The sequence below is a fragment of the Leptosomus discolor genome, chromosome 28 (genome assembly GCF_034619465.1).
Source record: "Leptosomus discolor isolate bLepDis1 chromosome 28, bLepDis1.hap2, whole genome shotgun sequence".
NCBI classification, from domain to species: domain Eukaryota; kingdom Metazoa; phylum Chordata; class Aves; order Leptosomiformes; family Leptosomidae; genus Leptosomus; species Leptosomus discolor.
Genome location: NC_141418.1, coordinates 622,771 through 643,051, shown reverse-complemented (window position 1 = coordinate 643,051; position 20,281 = coordinate 622,771). Strand labels below are relative to the sequence as shown.

The window sequence follows — 20,281 nt, the reverse complement described above, 5'->3', positions numbered from 1 at the left end:
TAGTACTTCAACACAGAGAAGATCCGGGAGCACTACAACTACACCAAGGAGGGCTCGGAAAGCTCTCCCACCACCTCCCGTTGGGTGGTGTCCATCCTCATCGTCGTCTTGTGCTGCTTCATCGTGCTGGAGAACCTGCTGGTCCTCATCTCCGTTTGCCGCAACAAGAAGTTTCACTCGGCCATGTACATCTTCATCGGGAACTTGGCTTTCTCCGACCTCTTGGCCGGGTTGGCCTTCATGGCCAACATCCTGCTCTCCGGAGCCACCACCTTCAACCTGACGCCGGTGCAGTGGTTCGTACGGGAAGGCACGGCCTTCGCCACGTTGGCCGCCTCCGTCTTCAGCTTGTTGGCCATCGCCATCGAGCGCCACGTGGCCATCACCAAGGTCAAGGTCTACAGCAGCGACAAGAACTGCCGGATGGTGCTGCTCATCGGGGCTTGTTGGGTGATCGCCGCCGCCATCGGCAGCCTCCCCATCATGGGTTGGAACTGCATGAGCGACCTGCGGGATTGCTCCACCGTCCTCCCCCTCTACTCCAAACGTTACGTCCTCTTCGTCATCACCATCTTCACCCTCATCCTCCTCGCCATCGTGGGGCTCTACAGCCGCATCTACTGCATCGTGCGCTCCAGCCACGCCGAGATCGCCACCGCCCAGACCCTGGCCTTGCTCAAGACGGTCACCATCGTCCTGGGAGCCTTCATCGTCTGCTGGCTGCCGGCCTTCATCATCCTCCTCATGGACGCCTCCTGCCCCGTCCGGGCGTGCCGGATCCTCTATAAGGCGAACTATTTCTTTGCCTTCGCCACGCTCAACTCGGCCGCCAACCCCATCATCTACACGCTGCGGAGCAAGGACATGCGCCGGGAGTTCCTGCGGGTGCTGTGCTGCTGCGGGGGCCGGGCGCCGGGACCAGCCCCCCGGGCGCTGCGGGCTCCCGCTCCGTACCTCCAGCTCGCTGGACCGCTGCACCCCGAAATACGAATTACCCACCTCGCCTATCACCCACGAGTGTACCACCTCCGTCTAGGGGGGGTCCCGGCCGCCCCACCGCCACCCCGCGGCAGCCCCACGGCCGGGGCAGTGGTACGAAGGGAGCGGGGTCGGGGTGGGCGTTTTTCCAGGTACGGATGGACAACGGCACCTTCGTCCCGGGGATCCCCCCCCCGGCCCGGGCATCCCTCCCAGCATCCCCAGTCGCCGGCGGCGTTGCCGATGCTCTGGCCGGGATCGCCGCGGCGGGTGCGTGTGCGCGGGCACGGGCACGCGTGTTGCTCTTCCCACGCCCTGCCCGAGCCCCGGGGCCCCCGCGGGACCTGTCGGACGGGTCCTGGGGCCCCTCCCCGCGCCGGGCTCCCCACGGCACCCCTGGCGCCAGTGGCAAATCCTCTGCCCCCGGCTGCTCCCCGGCACCGTGGGTGGCTCCGACCGCTGCTCCGGCCCGGGGGGCGGGGGGGAGGCTGGGGCGGGGGGGGGAATTTGCTGAGAAAGCCGGACCTGGGGCGCTCGCCGTAGCGGGGGGGGGACACACACGACACATACGGGGGGGACCCCCACGTCCTCCTGCTTTGGTCCTGCCGCGTGCTGGCATGCGGAGCTGGGGGGTTGGGTCCCCGACGCGGCTGGCTCCGCCGGGGTCCCCCCGCCCATCCCTGTGACCCCCCCAGGAGTGTCCCCCCCCCCCCGAATCCCCAGTGACCCCCCCAGGGGCAACGGTTGTATTAAAAAGGTGCTTCTCCACCTGCCTCCGCCTCCTTCCTGGCCTGGGATGGGGACCCCCCGAGCCCCCCCCACTGCTCCCTGGTGCACCTTTGGGAAGGGACGGGGGGGATGGCGACACGAGGCGGACACCCCAAATTTGGCTGGATGGGGACACAACACTCAGCAGCTTTACCAGGAACTTTGGAGAGCCCGGCTGAGCATCCCCCTCCCCGAATGGGGATGGGTGCTTTGCCCGGTGTCCCGGGTGCCAGCCCCCGGGGGGGGTGTCAGGGGTCGCGGATCTTTGCCCTCGCCCCGGCTTTCGCCACCTCCCCGCGCCGCGGCATCGGGCTGAACAGGCGCTTCCTCGCCTCCGTCTCGCACGGCTCCGGCATCGACTGCAGCTGCGGCGGCGGCGGCGTTTTGGGGAAGCCCTGGGCCATGCCGGGGGGGGAAAGTGAGGGGACACGTGTGTCCCCCCCACCATGGACCTGCAGACCCCTCCCTGCTCTTGCAGCCACCCCAACCCCAGTGCTTTGTGCTCCCCCGTGCCGGCTCGGGCTCGGTGCCGGCGCCAAAACCTTTGATGCCCCAATTTGGCCCCGTTTCCTCCCTTGGGGGTGCAGAGGAAATGAGAGGGGGAGTGTTTTCATTCCCCCCCCCGACTGCCGCCGTCGGGACGGGTCCCCAGCTCAGCACCCTCTGGGTGCCCCGGCAATGACCCGCGGCGTTTCGGCCGCCCCCGCGGTGCCGGGGCCTCACGCCGATTCCCGACGTCTTCCGTGGGCGACGCGGGAGGGGAAACTCCGCCGTTACTCCATCACCGTGGCTGCGTGCCACCGGGCACGGCGACCCCCACCCGGCCGGCGGAACCCCCCCGGGATGCCGAGGGCAGCTCCTGGCGGGGATGGTGATGGATGGGGGAATCCCGCGGGAAGAGCAGGAAAGGCCGAGGCCGCCGTGATTCATCACGAGCAGGGGTGGGGGGCCCCGTCGGACATTTTTGGGGCCTGGAAAAGCGAGGGGGGGGGGGGGTCGAGCTCCAAAAAGGGGGAGGGGGGGTCGAGGTCCCCAGCGAGGGGGCTGCTCTGGCTCTGGTGGTCTCTGCGACGCCTCGCCGAGGCGTGGTGGGCCGCGGGGGCCCGGCATGGGGCTGTGCCGGGGGTTTGCACCGTATTGCATACGTGGGGGGTCCCCTATGGGGCTCTTCTGCCCCCATTGCGGGGTCCCATCCTCGGGGAGGGGGTGTCACTGGGTGCTGGGTGGCGTAGAGCAGCTCTGGGGCTGCACCCAGCTGGGCTGGTCCCCCCCCGTCCCTGTCATGGTACAGCCCGTCCCCCCCCCCCGTCCCTGCGCTATGGCGTGTGTCCCCATGGTACAGCCCACACCCCCATCCCCACAGTGGTACAGCCCATTCCCCCCCCTTCCCCGCAGTAGTACAGCCCATTCCCGCTGTGATACGGCCTATCCCCCCCCCCCCATCCCCGCAGTGCTATGGCCCGTGTGCCCCCTCCCGGTCTTCCAGTGGTACAGCCCGCCGCCCCTCCCTCCCCCTCAGGGGTACGTCCCCCCAGTTCCCGCAGTGGTACGGTCCCGTGTCCCCCCCACCCCCGCAGTGGCACGTCCTGTCTTCACACCCCCCCCCCCCCCCCCCCCCCCCCCCCCGCCCCGCAGTGGTACGGTCCCCCCTTGAGGCGGCCCCTCCCGCCCGGGCCGCGTCTCCCCGGGCCGCCCCGCTCCGGCCGCCCCCGGACAGGTACCGCCCCGCCGGCCCGGGCCCGCAGCCCCCCCGCTCCTCGGCCCGGTGGGTGTGTGTGTGGGGTCCCCCCCGCTCTGCCCGCCCCGGGGAGGGGCCTCCGGCATGGTCTGTGTGTGCGTCGTTGTCCGTTCCGCTCCGTGTCCCGTCTCCCGTCACCCCACCCACACCCCCCCCCCCCACGCGGAATGGTCTCTCCCGCCCTCCTCCTCCTCCCCCCCCGCCGCTATGGTCTCGCCCGGCGCCGCCCCGCCCCGCCGCTGGTTTCCGCGCGAATCTGCCGCCCGGTCCCGCCGCTCCCGCCGCCGCCGCCGCCGCCCCGATGCCGGCCCGGGCCGCCCCGCTGCCCCCGGCCCCGCTGCCCGCCGAGCTGCGCCGACGGTGAGTCCCCGGCCCCGGCGGCACCCGCCGCCCCCCGGCCCCGAGCGAGCGGCGCTGGCCCCCGGCGCTGCACCCCCCGCACTGCACTGACAGCCGCCGGCCTTGCGCTGCGTCCCCCCCCCGCCCCCCCGGCATTGCAGTGCGCTGCTCTCACCGCCCCCCCCCCCGCCCCCCCCGGCATTGCCCTGATACCCCCCCTGCCCTGCCCCCCCCCCCCCCGGGCACTGCCCTGCGGTGCCTTGCGGTGACACCCCCCACCTCGGCACTGGCACTGCACTGACAGCCCCCCCCCGCCATGGCACTGCGCTGCCCTGACACCCCCCAGCACTGCACTGACACCCCCCACCCAGCTGCACTGCATTGCCCTGCATCCCCCTCCCCCCCGCCAGCACTGCACTAGCCCCCCAGCCCTCAGGACTGCACTGACACCCCCCAGGACTGCACTGTTTGTCCCCCACCTCCAGCACTGCACTGTATTGCCCTGGACCCCCCCAGTACTGCACTAACCCCCCCCTACCCCCAGGACTGCCCTGACACCCCCCCAACATTGCACTGCATTGCCCTGGACACCCCCCCCCCCAACCACTGCCCTGACACCCCCCCAACACCCCCCCCCCCCCCCCACTGCCCTGACACCCCATGTGGCACTTGCACTGTACTGCCCTGGATACCCCAGCGTTGCACTGCATTGCCCTGGACCCCCCCGAGCACTGCACGACACACCCCCCCCCCCCCAAACAACACCCCCCAGCACTGCCCCGACACCCCTCCCAACACCCCCTGTGGCACTGCACTGTGTTGCCCTGCATACCCCAGCATTGCCCTGGATTGCCCTGGACCCCCTCCCAGCACTGCACTGACAGCCCCCCAGCACTGCACTGCATTGCCCTGCATACCCCAGCATTGCCCTGGACCCCCCCCCCAGCACTGCACTGCATTGCCCTGCATACCCCAGCATTGCCCTGGACCCCCCCCCAGCACTGCACTGCATTGCCCTGGACCCCCCACTGCGCTGCACTGATCCCCCCACTGCCAGGAGTGCCCTGACCCCCCCAGCGCTGCACTGCACTGCACTGCCCTGGACACCCTGGCACTGCACTGACAGCCCCCCCCCCCCCCGTCCCCCCGCCAGCATTGCACTGCGTTGCTCTGACCCCCCCAGCATCGCATTGCACTGCCCTGACAGCCCCCCCACTCCCCCCCACCCCCGAGCACTGCACTGCCCTGACACCCCCTGCAGAGCAGGGGGGCCCCAGTGCTGCACTGGTTTTGCACAGCCCCCCCCCATGCAGCGCGCTGCACCCCCCTCACCGCTGCGTCGATGCCCGGCCGGGCACTGCAACCCACTGCACAGCCCTGACACCCCCAGCGCTGACCCTCGGCACCGCGCTGACCCCCCCCCCGCCCGTGCAGTGCGCTGACACCCCCCCAGCCCTGCACTGCACAGACCCCCGCTCTCCCCCAGACCTTGTGTTGAGCCCCGCAGTGCAGCGTCCTGCCCCCCATCCATCGCGTGACCGCCCCCCCCAGCCCTGCCCTGACCCCCCCAGTGCACTGCACTGGACCCCCATGTGTTCATACACCCCCCAGCGGCACCCTAGTGCCCCCCCGCGCTCACGCTGCCCCCCAGCCCTGCTCTCCGTGGCCCCCAGCACCCTGCCCAGCCCCACCACCGCTCAGCAGTGCACCGCACCGGGGGTCCCCGCAGTCCCCTCTGCCCCACGGGGCAGCCCTGACCCCCGGCTCTATTGGCGGGGGGGCCCCTCGGGGTGCTCCTGCCCCGTGGCCGGGCCCCACGTGGCGGTGGGGACGCTCGGCCTTGCCCCCGTGCGGCTTTGTCCCCGCGCTGTCGCTCGGGGCAGGGAGCGAAGGTGCACCCGGCCGGGGGGCACTCTGGGTGGCCCCCGCTTTTCTCTGGGATGGGGGGCACAGAAATCCCTTCCTGGGGCGGGGGGCAGAAGCGGGGTGCAGTGGCGACCTTCCCTTCCCCTGGGACGCGGGGAGGGGGGGCGGTTTCGAGCCATCCCCGTCCTCGCTCCGGAGGGATCCGGCACCATCCCCGCGTTGTCCCCCCCCCGGCTCTCGCCCCGCTGCCGGCGGCGGGGAGGGCACATGGAGGGCTTGGCGTTTCCTGCGCCGTATTCCCCGCCGGCTATTGTCCCTTCCGCTCGCCTCCCGGCATCCCTTGGCTGGCGGGAAGGGGGGGGGCCCACGCTCGCCGGCTGCCGCCGAGCCGTTCTCCGGTTCGGCTACCCCTCTTCCGGTGCGGCGGCCGCGCGGCACAGCCTTGGCGCGCCCCGACCTTTCCCCGTCCGCCGTTGGTCTCTGCCGGAGCTCCGGCTGCATGGCCGTCCTCAAATCCAGGTGCCGATGACGGGATTTATCGCCCTCCTGGTTTTTTTGGGGGGTGGCGGTGGGGACCCCTCTCCCTCCCCTCTGGCCCTGGCTCGAAGGAAGCGGTGGCGGCATGGGGGCAGGAAGCCAAAAAAGCGGGCAGCCGGAGGTGAGATGGGAGCGAACGGAGCCGGTGCCGGACATGCCGGCGGCGTTGGAGAGGTCCCGTCCTACGTCCCGGCAGACGGAAGCGTTCCTGGGGGGGCGGCTGCGTGGCCCCGGTCTGGCAGACGGGCTCCCCGTTTCGGCGGGAGAGCCGCGGTGGACCGGTGGGGGAGCGCCGGGGTCACGCCAAGCCGCCAGCAGCCGCGGCGGGGACGGGGTTTCCTCCCCGCCGACCCCTCGCCGCGGGGCTGGGGGCTGTCCCCACGGCGCAGGGGCAGCGCCAGCCGCTTCCCCCCACCCTCCGTCCCCGGTGGCGCCGTGGGAAGGCGACACGTGGCTTCTCCCCTGTGGGTTTTTTGCCGTCTCCGCGCCACGGTAGGGTACGGGTGGGCAACGAGCCCCCGCCGCCCCTCGGGGGACTCCCTGGGGCACCGGCCCCCGCTTTCTGCCCTGCCTGGGGGCCGAGCGTCCCTGTCGCTCCGAGGGAGCCTGGGCCTGCTTTGCGGTCGCAAACCGTGCCGGGTGCCGTTTCTGGAGCCGTAGAGGCAATTCTGGGGTCTGTCCCGGTTGCTCCTGCCCGTCGGTGTGTGTGTGTGTGTGTGTCCCCCCGCCTAATCTCATCGCCCGTCGGTGGAGCGTGCTCTGACCCCCAACGCTCTTCTCTTGCAGGCTGCAGGACTTGGAGAGGGATGAAGACAGCCTGAGCGAGAAGGTGAGTGTCCCCAGGTCGCCAGGAGCCGCCCCCGGCTCCGATTTGGGCGCCGCCATCCCGTGCCGTCCCCGCCGGTCCCGCGTCGCGTGCCCCCCGTCAGGCTGGGGCTGCTCCGGCTCGCGGCGGTGGGAGGCGGCGGTGCTCCGGAGCCAGATCCTCGGCGCGGACGTGACTCTGGTGCCGAGCAGGGGACTGCCATTCAGCGGCGCTCCCCAGCCTCTTTGTTTCGGCGCCGTCATAAGGACGGGGAGGTCCGGAGCCCCGCGGCGGGGGGCGGGGGGCGGGGGGGCCGGCGTGGCGGGCTGGCCAAGTGAGACCCCCGTGTCTCCCTTGCCGGCCCAGCTCCCTGGACCCGGTGAGGTCGTAGTCGCGGTGTCGGCGCTGTCCGTTGTCTTATGGAAACCGCCGTCACCTCATGCCGGGAGGGTTCCCGCGAGCTGGGTGAGCGGCTCCCGGATTCGGAGCGACCGGCGGTTCGGCTCAGCCCGACCGCCGACGGAGACGCCGCTCCGCCGAGCCCCGCGGGGAGCGTCCCCGCCGCCCGCCCCACGCCGTCCCCTCCGTCCCCGCAGGAGTGCGTCAGGGAGAAGCTGAGCCTCATCCATGGCTTCCTCCAAGCCGACGTCCAGCACCAGTTGAGCGAGCTGGAAGCCAAACTCCACTGCGAGGAGCTGTCGGAGGTGAGACCCCGGGTTTCGGCAAGCCGACGTGCCGGCTCCTGGGCGGCGCCGGGTGTTTTGACCAGTGCTCTTCCCTCCCAGGAGAGGTACCTGGCCAAGGTGAAAGCTCTGTTGCACCAAGAGCTCTCGGCGGAGAATGGGGACGCGGCGCCGCTGCCGCCGGCCTCCAACGGGTGCTCCAAAAACGGCGCCTACGGGAGCGACGAGGACTCGGAGCGAGCAGGACCCGATGGGGAAGACGACAGCGCCGTGGAGATGGAGGAAGCGGCCGCCTCTTCCTCCTCCTCTCTGTTGGCGCCCGCGCCGCGGGCACGCAAGGCCAGGAGGAGCCGCTCCAACGGGGAGAGCAAAAGTAATGGCGGCACCGGGCGCGACTCGGTTTTCCGTGAAGTAACGTGTTACCGTGGAACACCGAGTGGGAGCACGACGATTCCCGGAGGGATTGGGAGCAGAGATTCCCCCCGGGAAGGGTTTTGGGGTCGCCTCGCCTTGCTCCAGGGTGGTGAGATGGGTGCTGTCGCCCACGGTGGTCCCAGCTCCGTGGGGGGTTGCGGAGGGGAAGGGCAGCGGGTCCCCGTCGTTAACGTTCCTCATCTTCCTCACAGAGTCTCCCGCCAGTTCCCGGGTCACTCGGAGCTCCGGCCGGCAGCCGACCATCCTGAGCATGTTCTCCAAAGGGTCAGTGCGGTGGCAGGGCTGGCACCTGCACCTCCTTCACCGCGGCCCCCAGGAGCCTCCACCCTCTTCTTCCTCCCTCTGCCACCCGGGGCTTGATCCCATAACTTGGCGCTTCCCAGCAGGACTGGCCTTGGGGACCTGCCGGGTGCTCCCCTGGGGCGCCCCACTCCTGCCGGTGCCGGCAGAGCCCCGTGTCCCCCCCCCGAGCCCTCGTGCCGGTGCCGGGGGAGCCCCGTGTCCCCCCCCCAGCCCTCGTGCCGGTGCCAGCGGAGCCCCGTGTCCCCCCCCCCCGAGCCCTCGTGCCGGTGCCGGCGGAGCCCCGTGTCCCCCCCCCCGAGCCCTCGTGCCGGTGCCGGCGGAGCCCCGTGTCCCCCCCCCAGCCCTCGTGCCGGTGCCGGCGGAGCCCCGTGTCCCCCCCCCCAGCCCTCGTGCCGGTGCCGGGGGAGCCCCGTGTCCCCCCCCCCCAGCCCTCGTGCCGGTGCCGGGGGAGCCCCGTGTCCCCCCCCCCCAAGCCCTCGTGCCGGTGCCGGCGGAGCCCCGTGTCCCCCCCCAGCCCTCGTGCCGGCGGACCCTCGGGTTGATCCGTTGCGTTTAAAACCCGGCAGCTCCAACAAACGGAAATCGGAGGAAGTGAACGGGGAAGTGAAGCAGGAGCTGATGAGCGTGGAGAAGGAGGAAGAGGAGCTGGAGGAGAAGGTGTGTGCCGGCGCCGGCGGCGGCCGGGGGCTTTGCCGGCTGCTTTGCCGAGCTGCTGCCGCCGCGCGGGGGTGGAGCGTGTCGGCCTGGAGGGGGTCGCGCTCTCCAGCCTCCCCTCACACCCCGTCGTTTCTCCCTCAAGGAACAAGATGAGAAAAGGATTAAAATGGAAACCAAAGAAGGGTGAGGAGGAGGGAGAGCGTTCCCGGCCGGTGCCCGTCGTTGCCCGTTTCCCTCCGCCGCGGCCTCGATGACGTGGGGACGATGACGACGTTAACGCTGCTCTGGCTCTTCAGCCCTTTGTATTTTTTCTTTTTTACCCCCAGGCCGGAGATAAAAGACGAAATTACTCAGGTTAAAACCACACCACCTGCTAAAGTAAGTTCCTTTTCCTCTGCCTCAGCATTTTGGGGGCTTTTTCTGTTCTTTTACTTCTTCCAAAGAGCCTTTAAGGTTTCCTTAAGGGAAAGATAAAACGGTTTCCAGCCCACGTAGCTTCTAAAAACCAACCCCCCCAGCAAGACAGGGAGTGGCACAGCCCGTACGAGCTCGGGCCGCGTTCGGGGCGAGGACAGCGGGCGCTGTTTTGCTGCCTGGGTGCTTTAGAAACGAGGGTCGCGCTAACGGACGGGACCGTTTTGGGGGGAAAGGAGCTTTGAGCCCACCCGTGGCGGGGAGGGAAAAGCCGACGCCGTCTCCCCTCTCTTGCAGACCACCCCTCCCAAGTGCGTCGACTGCCGACAGTACCTCGACGATCCTGACCTCAAATTCTTCCAAGGGGATCCTGATGATGCCGTAAGGGATTTAATGCTCCTTCTCCCGGTGCGGCGAGAGCCGTCGTGCGAGCGGGAGCGCTCGTTACACGTCCTCCTCTCTCCCCTGCTCAGCTGGAGGAGCCCGAAATGCTGACGGACGAGCGCTTGTCCCTCTTCGACGCCAACGAAGACGGCTTCGAGAGCTACGAGGACCTGCCGCAGCACAAGGTCACCTCTTTTAGGTGAGGCGCGGGGGAAGCCGGCTGGAAGAATCCCGCCGGGTTTGCCAGCCCGGCGCGGCAACGCGCCAAGCTCCAACCTCTGTCCCCTGCCAGCGTCTACGACAAGCGAGGTCACTTGTGCCCCTTTGACACCGGCCTGATCGAGAGGAACATCGAGCTGTACTTCAGCGGTGCCGTGAAGCCCATCTACGATGATAACCCTTGTCTGGACGGTGAGTGGGACGTGGAGGGGCCGCAGGGACGGGGGTTCGTCACCTCGCCTTTCGGCTCGACGTGCAAAACGAAGTCGGATCCGGGTGGCGATCTCGTCTGCGGCCGCTTGGTTCGAGTCTTTTTTTTTTTTGTTTGGGGGTGCCGAGGACTGAAATTTGTGTTTTCTCGCTTTCAGGCGGGGTGAGAGCCAAGAAGCTGGGACCCATAAACGCCTGGTGGATCACGGGGTTCGACGGAGGGGAGAAGGCTTTGATCGGCTTCACCACAGGTGGGGGAGCGAGGAGGGCGGAGGTTGTTCTCGGGGAACGCTCCTGGCTTGGGGTTTAAGTCCCCGCCCCGCGGCCGGCTGGTGAAGGAGCTTTATTTCGGTCCGTGGACTTCGCCGCCGCCGCCGGGAACTTGCACCACCGAGCCCGTGGCGAGGCGGAGGAGCGTGCCGAGGCTGGGGTCCGGGCTCGTTCAGCCCGGCGGCGCCCAGGCTCGCGTTAAACCAGCAGCGCCCTGCGCGAGGCTGTCGGAGCCGGGAGGAGCGAGGTGGCTGGAGGGGGGTGTCTCCCTGCCGGCCTTTCCCGGGCGGGACCCGGTCCCTCCTCCACGGGCAGCCGCCGGCGCAACGCGGGGACGGGTCAGGGTCGCTCTCGGAGGGAGTTTTCTCTTTGCTCTTGACCTCTCGGCCCCCGTTGCGGGGCTCTGTTGCTTTCTTACTCTACACCCAGGGCTTTTTTGGCCAGGTTTGTGTTGAGAAAGGTCTTGGAGGAACGCCCAGTCCCGGCCAGCCCTTTTGGCCCTGTGTCCCAGCTGGCTTTTTCACTCTCTAGCCGAATTGGGGGAAAGAAGCTGATATTTGGGGGTTTAAAAGCTTTTTCCCGTCGCCGTTTCTGCAAGGAACCCTTCCAATACCCCGGTGGTATCAGAGGAGGACTTAACTCTTCCTGTGCATCAGCAAATGGAGTTGGTAGTGACAGAAAAAAAACCCCAAACCCTGGATTGTCTTTGCTTTCTAATTAGGTAACGGCAAAAATAAAAGGCTGACGTGCGGATAGCGCGCCCCACCTCGTGTCCCCGCTGCCCCCTCGCTTTGGTGGTGATAGCTGAGTGACCGTGGGTCCTGGCTCGTGGTAGAGCTTCCCCCGCACGCTTAGGTCCTGGCGCCGTAGCAGCGTGGACGGGCTGGTCTTCCCCTCCCCGGGACCCCCTCGCCGCAGCCGTAGCTCGTCCTTAAATGCCCTGAGATCCCCCGGTGTTTAACCGCCCGCCGCCATCTCTCCGCCGCAGCCTTCGCCGATTACATCCTGATGGAGCCCAGCGAGGAGTACGCGCCCATCTTCGCCCTCATGCAGGAGAAGATCTACATGAGCAAGATCGTCGTCGAGTTCCTGCAGAACAACCGCGACGTCAGCTACGAGGACCTGCTCAACAAAATCGAGGTGAGAAGCCGGCGGCGGCGGCGGCGGCGGCATCCTCCGGGGCGGGTGTCGTTCCGCCGCCCTCTCCCTAACCGAGCCCTCCCCGCAGACCACCGTCCCTCCCGCGGGGCTGAACTTCAACCGCTTCACAGAGGACTCGCTCCTGCGCCATGCCCAGTTCGTGGTGGAGCAGGTGGAAAGCTACGACGAAGCGGGGGACAGCGACGAACCCCCCGTCCTCATCACGCCCTGCATGAGGGACTTGATCAAGTTGGCTGGAGTCACCCTGGGGAAGAGGTGAGCCCCGCGGCCCCGCGTAGGCGCTGCCTTCGGGGCGGGGGGCGCTTGGCTCTGCGGCGTCCCGGGAGGAGCTCGGCGGGTTGATTCCCCCTTTCTTCCAAGAAAACCCTTCCGCTTGTTCCCAGCTGGGGTGAGCTGAGGATTTGGGCTCAGTGGCATCAGCAGCACTGGGAGACTGGAATAGAAATCCTCCCAAAACTGGGAAAACCCTCTGCCTAGTGCTGCCCTGAGGGAGGAAAGGCACTGGTTGGCGTCCCGGAGCCTGGCTTTGCTCTCTGTCCTGCTGCAGCATCTCTTTGGGACCCCGTGCCAGCCACGGCACCTACCTGGGTGCCTGTTGGGGGATCCCGCCACGATCCTCGGCTGTTGGGTGCCCTTGGGGAGAGCTCTGTTCCTTGGGGACCCTCCTTGGGTGCTGGGCTGTGGGTCGTGGCTGTATCTGTCGGCCGTACGAAGCACGGAGTCCCCTCTCACCGCTCTCACCTTGGTCGCAGGCGAGCTGTCAGGCGGCAGGCCATCCGGCACCCCACCAAAATAGACAAGGACAAGGGTCCCACCAAAGCCACCACTACCAAGCTGGTGTACCTCATCTTCGACACCTTCTTCTCGGAGCAGATCGAGAAGGACGAGAAAGAAGACGACAAAGAAAACGCCATGAAGCGCCGGCGCTGCGGCGTCTGCGAGGTAACGGCGGGGCTGTGAGCTGGTCCCTGTCCCTCCTGCCTGCGGTGTCTGCCCGTGCTCAGCCCGTCCCCTCTCCCTGCTCCAGGTCTGCCAGCAGCCCGAGTGCGGGAAGTGCAAAGCTTGCCAGAACATGGTGAAGTTCGGGGGCAGCGGACGGAGCAAACAGGCTTGTCTGCAGAGGAGGTGCGTCTTCCCCGGGCAGCGGCGCCTCCTGTCAAAGTCCTCCCCGCCTCTGGAGAGGGGGGACGTGGTCCCCGCGCCGTGCCCCGCTGTCGTGACAGTCCCCGTGTCCCCAGGTGCCCCAACCTGGCCGTCCGGGAAGCCGATGAGGACGAGGAGGTAGACGACAACATCCCTGAGATGCCATCGCCCAAGAAGATGCTGCAGGGCAGGAAGAAGAAGCAGAACAAGAGCCGTATCTCCTGGGTGGGGGAGCCCATCAAGGTGAGGCCGGGCAGGACGCCGCTCCCCTCGCGGCGGGGCGGGTGCCGGGGCTGCGGCGCTCGCCGGCGCGGGGGTTTGACGGTGGTCTCCGCTGTCCCCCGGCTTCCGCAGAGCGACGGGAAGAAGGACTACTACCAGCGGGTCTGCATTGACTCGGAGACCCTGGAGGTGGGGGACTGCGTCTCCGTCAGCCCCGACGATCCCACCAAGCCCCTCTACCTCGCCAGGTCGGTGTCGTGGCGCCGAAGAGGACGAGTCTCTGCTCCCGCTGGGCTGGACGGGTGTGGGGACAGCCGATGGTCCCAATTAGAGAACCCCAATTGCTTGGCCACGCGGCTGTTGGAGGACTCGGCGGCTCTGGCAAGGCTCGGTGTGGCCCAGCCCTTTCTTGGCGCCCCATAACCCCGGCTCCTTCCCCCCACAGGGTGACAGCCATGTGGGAGGACAGCAGCGGCCAGATGTTCCACGCACACTGGTTCTGCCCCGGCTCGGACACTGTCCTGGGAGCCACCTCTGACCCCCTGGAGCTCTTCTTGGTGGACGAGTGCGAGGACATGCAGCTCTCCTACATCCACGGCAAAGTCAAAGTGATCTACAAGGCGCCCTCGGAGAACTGGTCCATGGAGGTGGGGGACAGCCCTGCGAACCCCGGCTGGCCCGGACCAGGCCCGGCACGGGCAGCCGCACCGATCCCTGCGAACCCCTCTCTCCTAGCAGGGCGGGCTGGACATGGAGATCAAAATGGTGGAAGACGACGGGAGAACTTACTTTTACCAGATGTGGTACGACCAGGAGTACGCTCGGTTCGAGTCCCCGCCGAAAACTCAGCCCACGGAAGACAATAAATACAAGTGAGCGTGCGCAGGGCAGAGGCTCTCGGGACCTGCTCTGCCCCAAACGGGCAGCAGGAGCCTCTCGGCTCCCGGCGGCGGCACCGCCGCCGGCCTCGGCAGCGTCCCCCCATCACCACGCTGTGCTCTCCCCCTTTCCCGCAGGTTCTGCATGAGCTGCACGCGCCTGGATGAGGTGAGGCACAAGGAGATACCCAAAGTGGCCGAGCCCCTGGAGGAAGGGGACGGGAAGATGTTCTACGCCATGGCCACCAAGAATGGAGTGCAGTACAGGGTGGGCGATGGCGTCTACCTCCTGCCAGAAGCCTTTTCCTTCAGGTTGGTGCTTGCAGGGGGCTGGTAGCCCTTCTCGGGATGCTCTTTGGTCAAGCAAAAGGACGTAGTCTCCGGGGAGTGAATCCCACCTGTAAATGAAGCACCTATCCCCTAATTCCAAAAGCTTAGCTTAGAGATCAAGGTGCCTCTGACCCCCACGTCACGGTGCCTCTGACCCCCACGTCACGGTGCCTCTGACCCCCACGTCACCTTAATTCACCTCCTGTGATTAAGGGGAGCAACTTCCCTCAGACAACCCCCGTCGCTGAGCTGCCGCGTTTCGGCAGGTGAATCGGGATCCTTTTGTCCGGCGCTTTTTCTTCCCGAGAGCGAGCCCGGGTAGACGAAAGGTGAAACAAGCCCCCGCCTGTAGCTGTGGGAGGAAAAATGGGAGAGCTCTCTGGGAAGAGGGCTGGGACGGCGACACGGAGGCACCTTGGTTTGCAGCCGTGCACGTGAAGTGCCTGCGGAGCAGGAGGCTTGGTGCCGGCGCTGCCGCCGTGCCTCGGTGCCCACTTTGTCACCGTACGCCGAGGAAGCAGGCAGGCTGGGCGGCGACGTGGGAGGAAGATGCTCTGTGCTGCTAGGTGGCGGGGCTTCTTTTGGGGGGGAGGAAAGGGCTACCCCAACGTCCTTCCCGCCCCTTCTCCCCAGCATGAAACCCGCCAGCCCCGCCAAGCGCCCCAAAAAGGAGGCGGTGGACGAGGAGCTGCACCCGGAGCACTACCGCAAGTACTCGGAGTACATCAAGGGCAGCAACCTGGATGCCCCCGACCCGTACCGCGTGGGCCGCATCAAAGAGATCTTCTGCAACATCCGCAGCAACGGCAAACCCAACGAGGCCGACATCAAGCTGCGCATCTACAAGTTTTACAGGTGAGCGGCGCTGCCGGGCTCTGCGGTGACGGGGGGTGCGGGGCTCCCCTCCCCCAGGGGGCTGCAGGGCTCCCCCGAGGTTTCGGGTGCTGGGAGAAGCCCCCGCGCCGTCCGCTCGCGGTCGCGCCGGAGCCGGGTGCCTCGAGCGCCGCGGCGCGGGTGGTCGGGCGGTGCCTGGAGGGGCTCAGCGCCGCGGTGGGCTGGGCTCGGATCCGGTGCCGAGCCGCCCCGCCAGCGCTGTCCCTGGGCGTGGGTGTTTCCCCAAATGTTTGCAGGCTCTTAGTCGTCTCCCCCACACCACGGGGGGAGGTGTGCACAGAGCCTTGGCAGGGGGAGAGGAACGTGCCGACGCTCAGACGCCGTGTTCCGAGCCGAACGGCTCTCCTCGCTTTACATCTCTTTGCCTTTCCATTCGCTTACCAGCTCCGGTGCCAACTTCCCCCTCCTCCTTCCAAGAAAACCCCCCCAAACCTCCCTTTGGCCTGAAACAAATCCCTCCTTTGGTGCCGTGCCCAGGCCGTGCCAGCGCAGATGCGCAGCCGGAGGAGACAAACCCCCCTCTCTCTGGGGAGACGGCGCGGTGTGAGCACCGGGGGCTGGACCGGCGTGAGGATCTTGCCAAAAACATTTCCCCAATCCAGGTTTGTGGGGTTTTTTTTCCCCCCAGACCTGAGAACACGCACAAGTCCATGAAAGCCAGCTACCACGCAGACATCAACCTCCTGTACTGGAGCGACGAGGAGACGACGGTCGACTTCCGCGCCGTGCAGGGCCGTTGCACGGTGGTGTACGGGGAAGACCTGACGGAGAGCATCCAGGACTACTCCGCCAGCGGGCTCGACCGCTTCTACTTCTTGGAGGTGAGGGAGCCGGGGTTCCAGGGGCCTGGCCGTGTCCCCGGGTGTGCCGAGGCCCCGGGGACCGAGCGGAGCTGGCACACCGACCTCTGTCGGCGCAGGCTGTGCTGCCTCTCAGCGGGAGCTGGCGTGCAGAGCGGGGATTTGGGGCCCGTTGCGGTTGAAGGAAGCTTTCGTCCGAGCGTCACCAGGAGCTGGCTGGAGCGGTTGCTCCCTATGGAGCGAAGGGGCCAAATTCAGACCCCTGGGGTGGCCTCCACAGCTCCCTGAGGCAGCGGAGAGGGAGGCGACGGACCCTCTGTAGCCCCCGGCGCCGCGTCTGGGTCCTGCCCTTCGGTTTCGCAGCTCCGATGGGGTGTCGGCCACGCCTCGGCCCTGCCTGAGCTAGAAAGGTGCCCAAGTCACCCACCCCCTTTCTCTTTCCCCAGGCTTACAATGCAAAAACCAAGAGCTTTGAAGATCCTCCCAACCACGCTCGGAGCTCTGGCAACAAAGGGAAGGGGAAGGGGAAAGGGAAAGGTAAGTCTGCTTGGGGGGGGAGGTCTCGGGGTGGGCGAACCGGTTCGTGTCCCCCGTTCCGTGCGGCCGAGCAGATGTTTCTGGGCTCTCCTCCCTGCTCCGAGGCTCTGGCAGGACGCAGCGACGGGGTTTTAAGGCCCTTCACCTCTTTGGAACCAGCCTCGCAGCGACAGCAACCTGCTCCTTCAGAGGTCTCGGAGCTTTTCCCCTGCCAACCCTCTGCCGGGGGCTGGCCGCTCGGTCGCGTAGGGCTTCGTACCCCGCTCCCAACGCGGGGGGCTGCCCTGTGAGTTGTCGCGGCGCCCGTCTGACCCCCGGGAGCTCTCTGCCTGCACCCCCGGGCGGTTGGATGGGAAGCGATGGCAGCGGGGCGGGGGGGGGGGAAGACCCGAGGCTTCCCTCCCAAATGCAAGGGCGTATTCTGGCAGCGGCGGTGAAACAATTAAGGGGCAGAAAGGTGCTCGGAGCTGCTGTTTGAACTGCTGCGGAGGAGGAGGGGGGAGAAGAATTTGCCTTGTAAGCACCAGGAGGAGGAAATGACTTTGCCTTTTGATGCGAGCGGGGCTCCGTTGGCAGGCAAAGGCAAAGGGAAGTCGGCCGCGAGCTGCGAGCAGAGCGAGCAGGAGCCGGCCGAGCTGAAGCTCCCCAAGCTGCGCACCCTGGATGTCTTCTCCGGCTGCGGGGGGCTGTCCGAGGGCTTCCACCAGGCAGGTGAGCGGCGGGGTGACGAGCAGAGCCCGTGGGGGAGACGGGCATCGGCGCTGGCCGCTCGGTTCCTGCGAGCCTGGTGGTCGTGTCGGGATCGGGGAGCGCGAGCCAGCGCTCTGCTCCTCCGCGCCGGCTCGAGATCCTCCGCTTTGTCTCCCCAGGCGTGTCGGAGACGCTCTGGGCCATCGAGATGTGGGAACCGGCCGCCCAGGCTTTCCGGCTGAACAACCCCAGCACGACCGTCTTCACGGAGGATTGCAACGTCCTGCTGAAGCTGGTCATGTCTGGCGAGAAGACCAACTCGCTGGGGCAGAAGCTGCCGCAGAAGGGGGATGTGGAGATGCTGTGCGGTGGTCCCCCGTGCCAGGGCTTCAGCGGCATGAACCGCTTCAACTCCCGCACCTACTCCAAGTTCAAGAACTCCCTGGTGGTCTCCTTCCTCAGGTGAGCAGGGGAGGTGGCAAGGAGCTGTGTTGGGGCGCCGGTGCAGACCCCCCCCCCCAGCTCAGACGTTGCTCTGTCCTCGCTCCCATGCCCCTCTCCCTCCTCGCAGCTACTGCGACTACTACAGGCCGCGGTTCTTCCTCCTGGAGAACGTCAGGAACTTCGTGTCCTTCAAGCGTTCCATGGTGCTGAAGCTCACCTTGCGCTGCCTCGTCCGCATGGGTTACCAGTGCACCTTCGGGGTCCTCCAGGTAGGGCGGCGGGTGACCCCAAGACCAGGGTGAAAACCCTTCTCCTCTCACCCGCCTCTGTCCCCTCCAAAGGAGCAGTTGGCTGCGTTGCTCCTGGGTGGCTCCGGGGACGTTCCCAGCTCTTGGAGGGCACAGACTGGATGGGGGAAGCTCCAGCCCCTTCAGGAATTGTCTCTTCCCTTCCCAGGCTGGCCAGTACGGCGTAGCCCAGACGCGGCGGAGAGCCATCGTCCTCGCCGCGGCTCCCGGCGAGAAGCTGCCCATGTTCCCCGAGCCTTTGCACGTCTTCGCGCCCCGCGCCTGTCAGCTCAGCGTGGTGGTGGACGACAAGAAGTTCGTTAGCAATATCACCCGGTGAGCCTTTGGAGCCGTGGCAGGGCTGACGAGGGCAAGGTTTGGGCTGCTCACGGCTCCCTCCTTCCTCCCAGGACGTATTCCGGCCCCTTCCGCACCATCACCGTGCGGGACACCATGTCCGACCTGCCGGAGGTCAGGAACGGTGCCTCCGCCTTGGAGATCTCCTACAACGGCGAGCCCCAGTCCTGGTTCCAGCGGCAGATCCGGGGCTCCCAGTATCAGCCCATCCTCAGGGACCATATCTGCAAGGTGGGGATGCTGGAGTCTCACCGGAGGGGGCGGGGGGGGGGCCGGGCTGCACTCAGACCCCCCCGGATCCAAACCCAAATGGGGGTCAAGGGCAGGTTGGATGCGAGGTGGGGCGAGAGGGACCATCCCCAAGCCCTCCACGGTGACCTTTCCTCAAAGATGAGGCTGGCGGAGCTGCTGGGACACGTCCCTCTCCTCCAGCCCTCGCCGGAGAGAGGCCCGGCGCTCCCGGCCTGGCCAGCGTCCCCCTGCGCTGCCGGCGGTGACGCCGCGCTTGTCGTTGGCAGGACATGAGCGCCCTGGTCGCCGCCCGGATGAGACACATCCCCTTGGCCCCCGGTTCGGATTGGCGCGACCTGCCCAACATCGAGGTGCGGCTGTCGGACGGCACGACCACGCGCAAGCTGCGGTACACGCACCACGAGAAGAAAAACGGCCGCAGCAGTTCCGGGGCGCTGCGGGGCGTCTGCTCGTGCGCCGAAGGTAGGGGCTGGCTCCCCAAAACCAGCCGGTGGCTGCCCGTGCCACCCCTTCCCCTCACCCTCTCCGTCTTCCCAGGCAAGCCCTGCGACCCCGCGGACCGGCAGTTCAACACCCTCATCCCCTGGTGCCTGCCCCACACCGGCAACCGGCACAACCACTGGGCCGGGCTTTACGGGCGCCTGGAGTGGGACGGCTTCTTCAGCACCACCGTCACCAACCCCGAGCCCATGGGCAAGCAGGTGGGTGCCACCGGCTCCGTCTCCCCCGCCGGGAAGGGCGGGCGTTGCCGCATGGCTGCCGCGGTCCCGACCGTTGGTTTTATTTGCTGCCGTAGGGCCGGGTGCTGCACCCGGAGCAGCACCGGGTGGTGAGCGTGAGGGAATGCGCCCGCTCCCAGGGCTTCCCCGATACCTACCGCCTCTTCGGGAACATCCTCGACAAGCACAGACAGGTGAGCGCCGGTGGCGAACCCCTCACCGTTGGCAGCCGCTTGCCGGCGGCGTGGCGGAGCCGGCGCCCAGCGTAACCCTCCCTCTGTCGCAGGTCGGTAACGCAGTGCCTCCTCCTCTAGCCAAAGCCATCGGGCTGGAGATCAAGTCGTGTGTGTTGGCGAAGCTGAGAGAAGACATGGCGGGTAGGTGCTGCACCGGGCGCCGCCGCCGGCCCCTGCCTTGTGCTGCGGGCAGAGGGGTCGGCGATGCCGTCCTCGGAGGCGGGGGGTCCCCGGTTTAGGGCTGGGATACGGCGGTGTCACCCCCTCCTCTCTCCACAGAGACCAGCGCCCCGGAGAAGATGGAGGCCATGGAAACCGCCGACTGACGCGCGGCCTCTCCTCCGGCACCAGGACTCCCAAACATGCACTGAATTATTTTAACCCCCTTTTCTTTTGTGGGTTTTTTTTGTTCGTTTTATTTTTTTTGTTTGTTTGTTTGGGTTTTGTTTTGTTTTATTTTTAACTCCCGGCCCGTGGGGACACCCCGATGGCTCGTCCCCTCCCTGGCCCTGCTCGTGTCTGTCTCCCGGCTGCCCTCCGCCACTGTCTGTGATGGTCAAACTCCACTATCGCCCCGGGACCCCCCGCCCCGGCAGAGCCCTGTGGGGTCCCGGCCCCCGGTCCCGGCCCTGCCCGAGGCGGCCCCGCTCCCTGTTTTTACGCCGCATTGTATTGAAAATAATCGGCCGCTTTGTATAAGTGGGAATTGATACTTTATGTAGTTT

The 20,281-nt window shown here is 67.4% G+C and overlaps 2 protein-coding genes across 2 annotated transcripts; both read left to right on the top strand.

The window, feature by feature from the left end:
• Positions 1-9: 9 nt before the first annotated feature.
• Positions 10-1,036, top strand: S1PR2 (sphingosine-1-phosphate receptor 2). Its single transcript, XM_009958721.2, is given in 2 exon segments — positions 10-903; positions 905-1,036. Coding segments are annotated over 2 exon segments (852 nt in total). The 5' UTR covers positions 10-183.
• Positions 1,037-3,785: 2,749 nt separating this feature from the next.
• Positions 3,786-20,163, top strand: DNMT1 (DNA methyltransferase 1). Its single transcript, XM_086478860.1, has 34 exons — positions 3,786-3,844; positions 7,013-7,055; positions 7,628-7,735; positions 7,817-8,087; positions 8,341-8,413; positions 9,019-9,109; positions 9,252-9,292; positions 9,436-9,487; positions 9,821-9,904; positions 9,997-10,106; positions 10,200-10,318; positions 10,495-10,587; positions 11,595-11,746; positions 11,835-12,022; positions 12,520-12,709; positions 12,795-12,892; positions 13,006-13,153; positions 13,265-13,380; positions 13,578-13,779; positions 13,871-14,004; positions 14,149-14,322; positions 14,974-15,195; positions 15,863-16,055; positions 16,481-16,571; positions 17,148-17,282; positions 17,441-17,723; positions 17,833-17,974; positions 18,162-18,328; positions 18,403-18,580; positions 18,868-19,063; positions 19,139-19,302; positions 19,398-19,514; positions 19,607-19,697; positions 19,836-20,163. The coding sequence occupies exons 1-34, from the start codon at positions 3,786-3,788 to the stop codon at positions 19,880-19,882; spliced, it is 4,572 nt and encodes a 1,523-aa protein (XP_086334986.1). The 3' UTR covers positions 19,883-20,163.
• Positions 20,164-20,281: the final 118 nt, after the last annotated feature.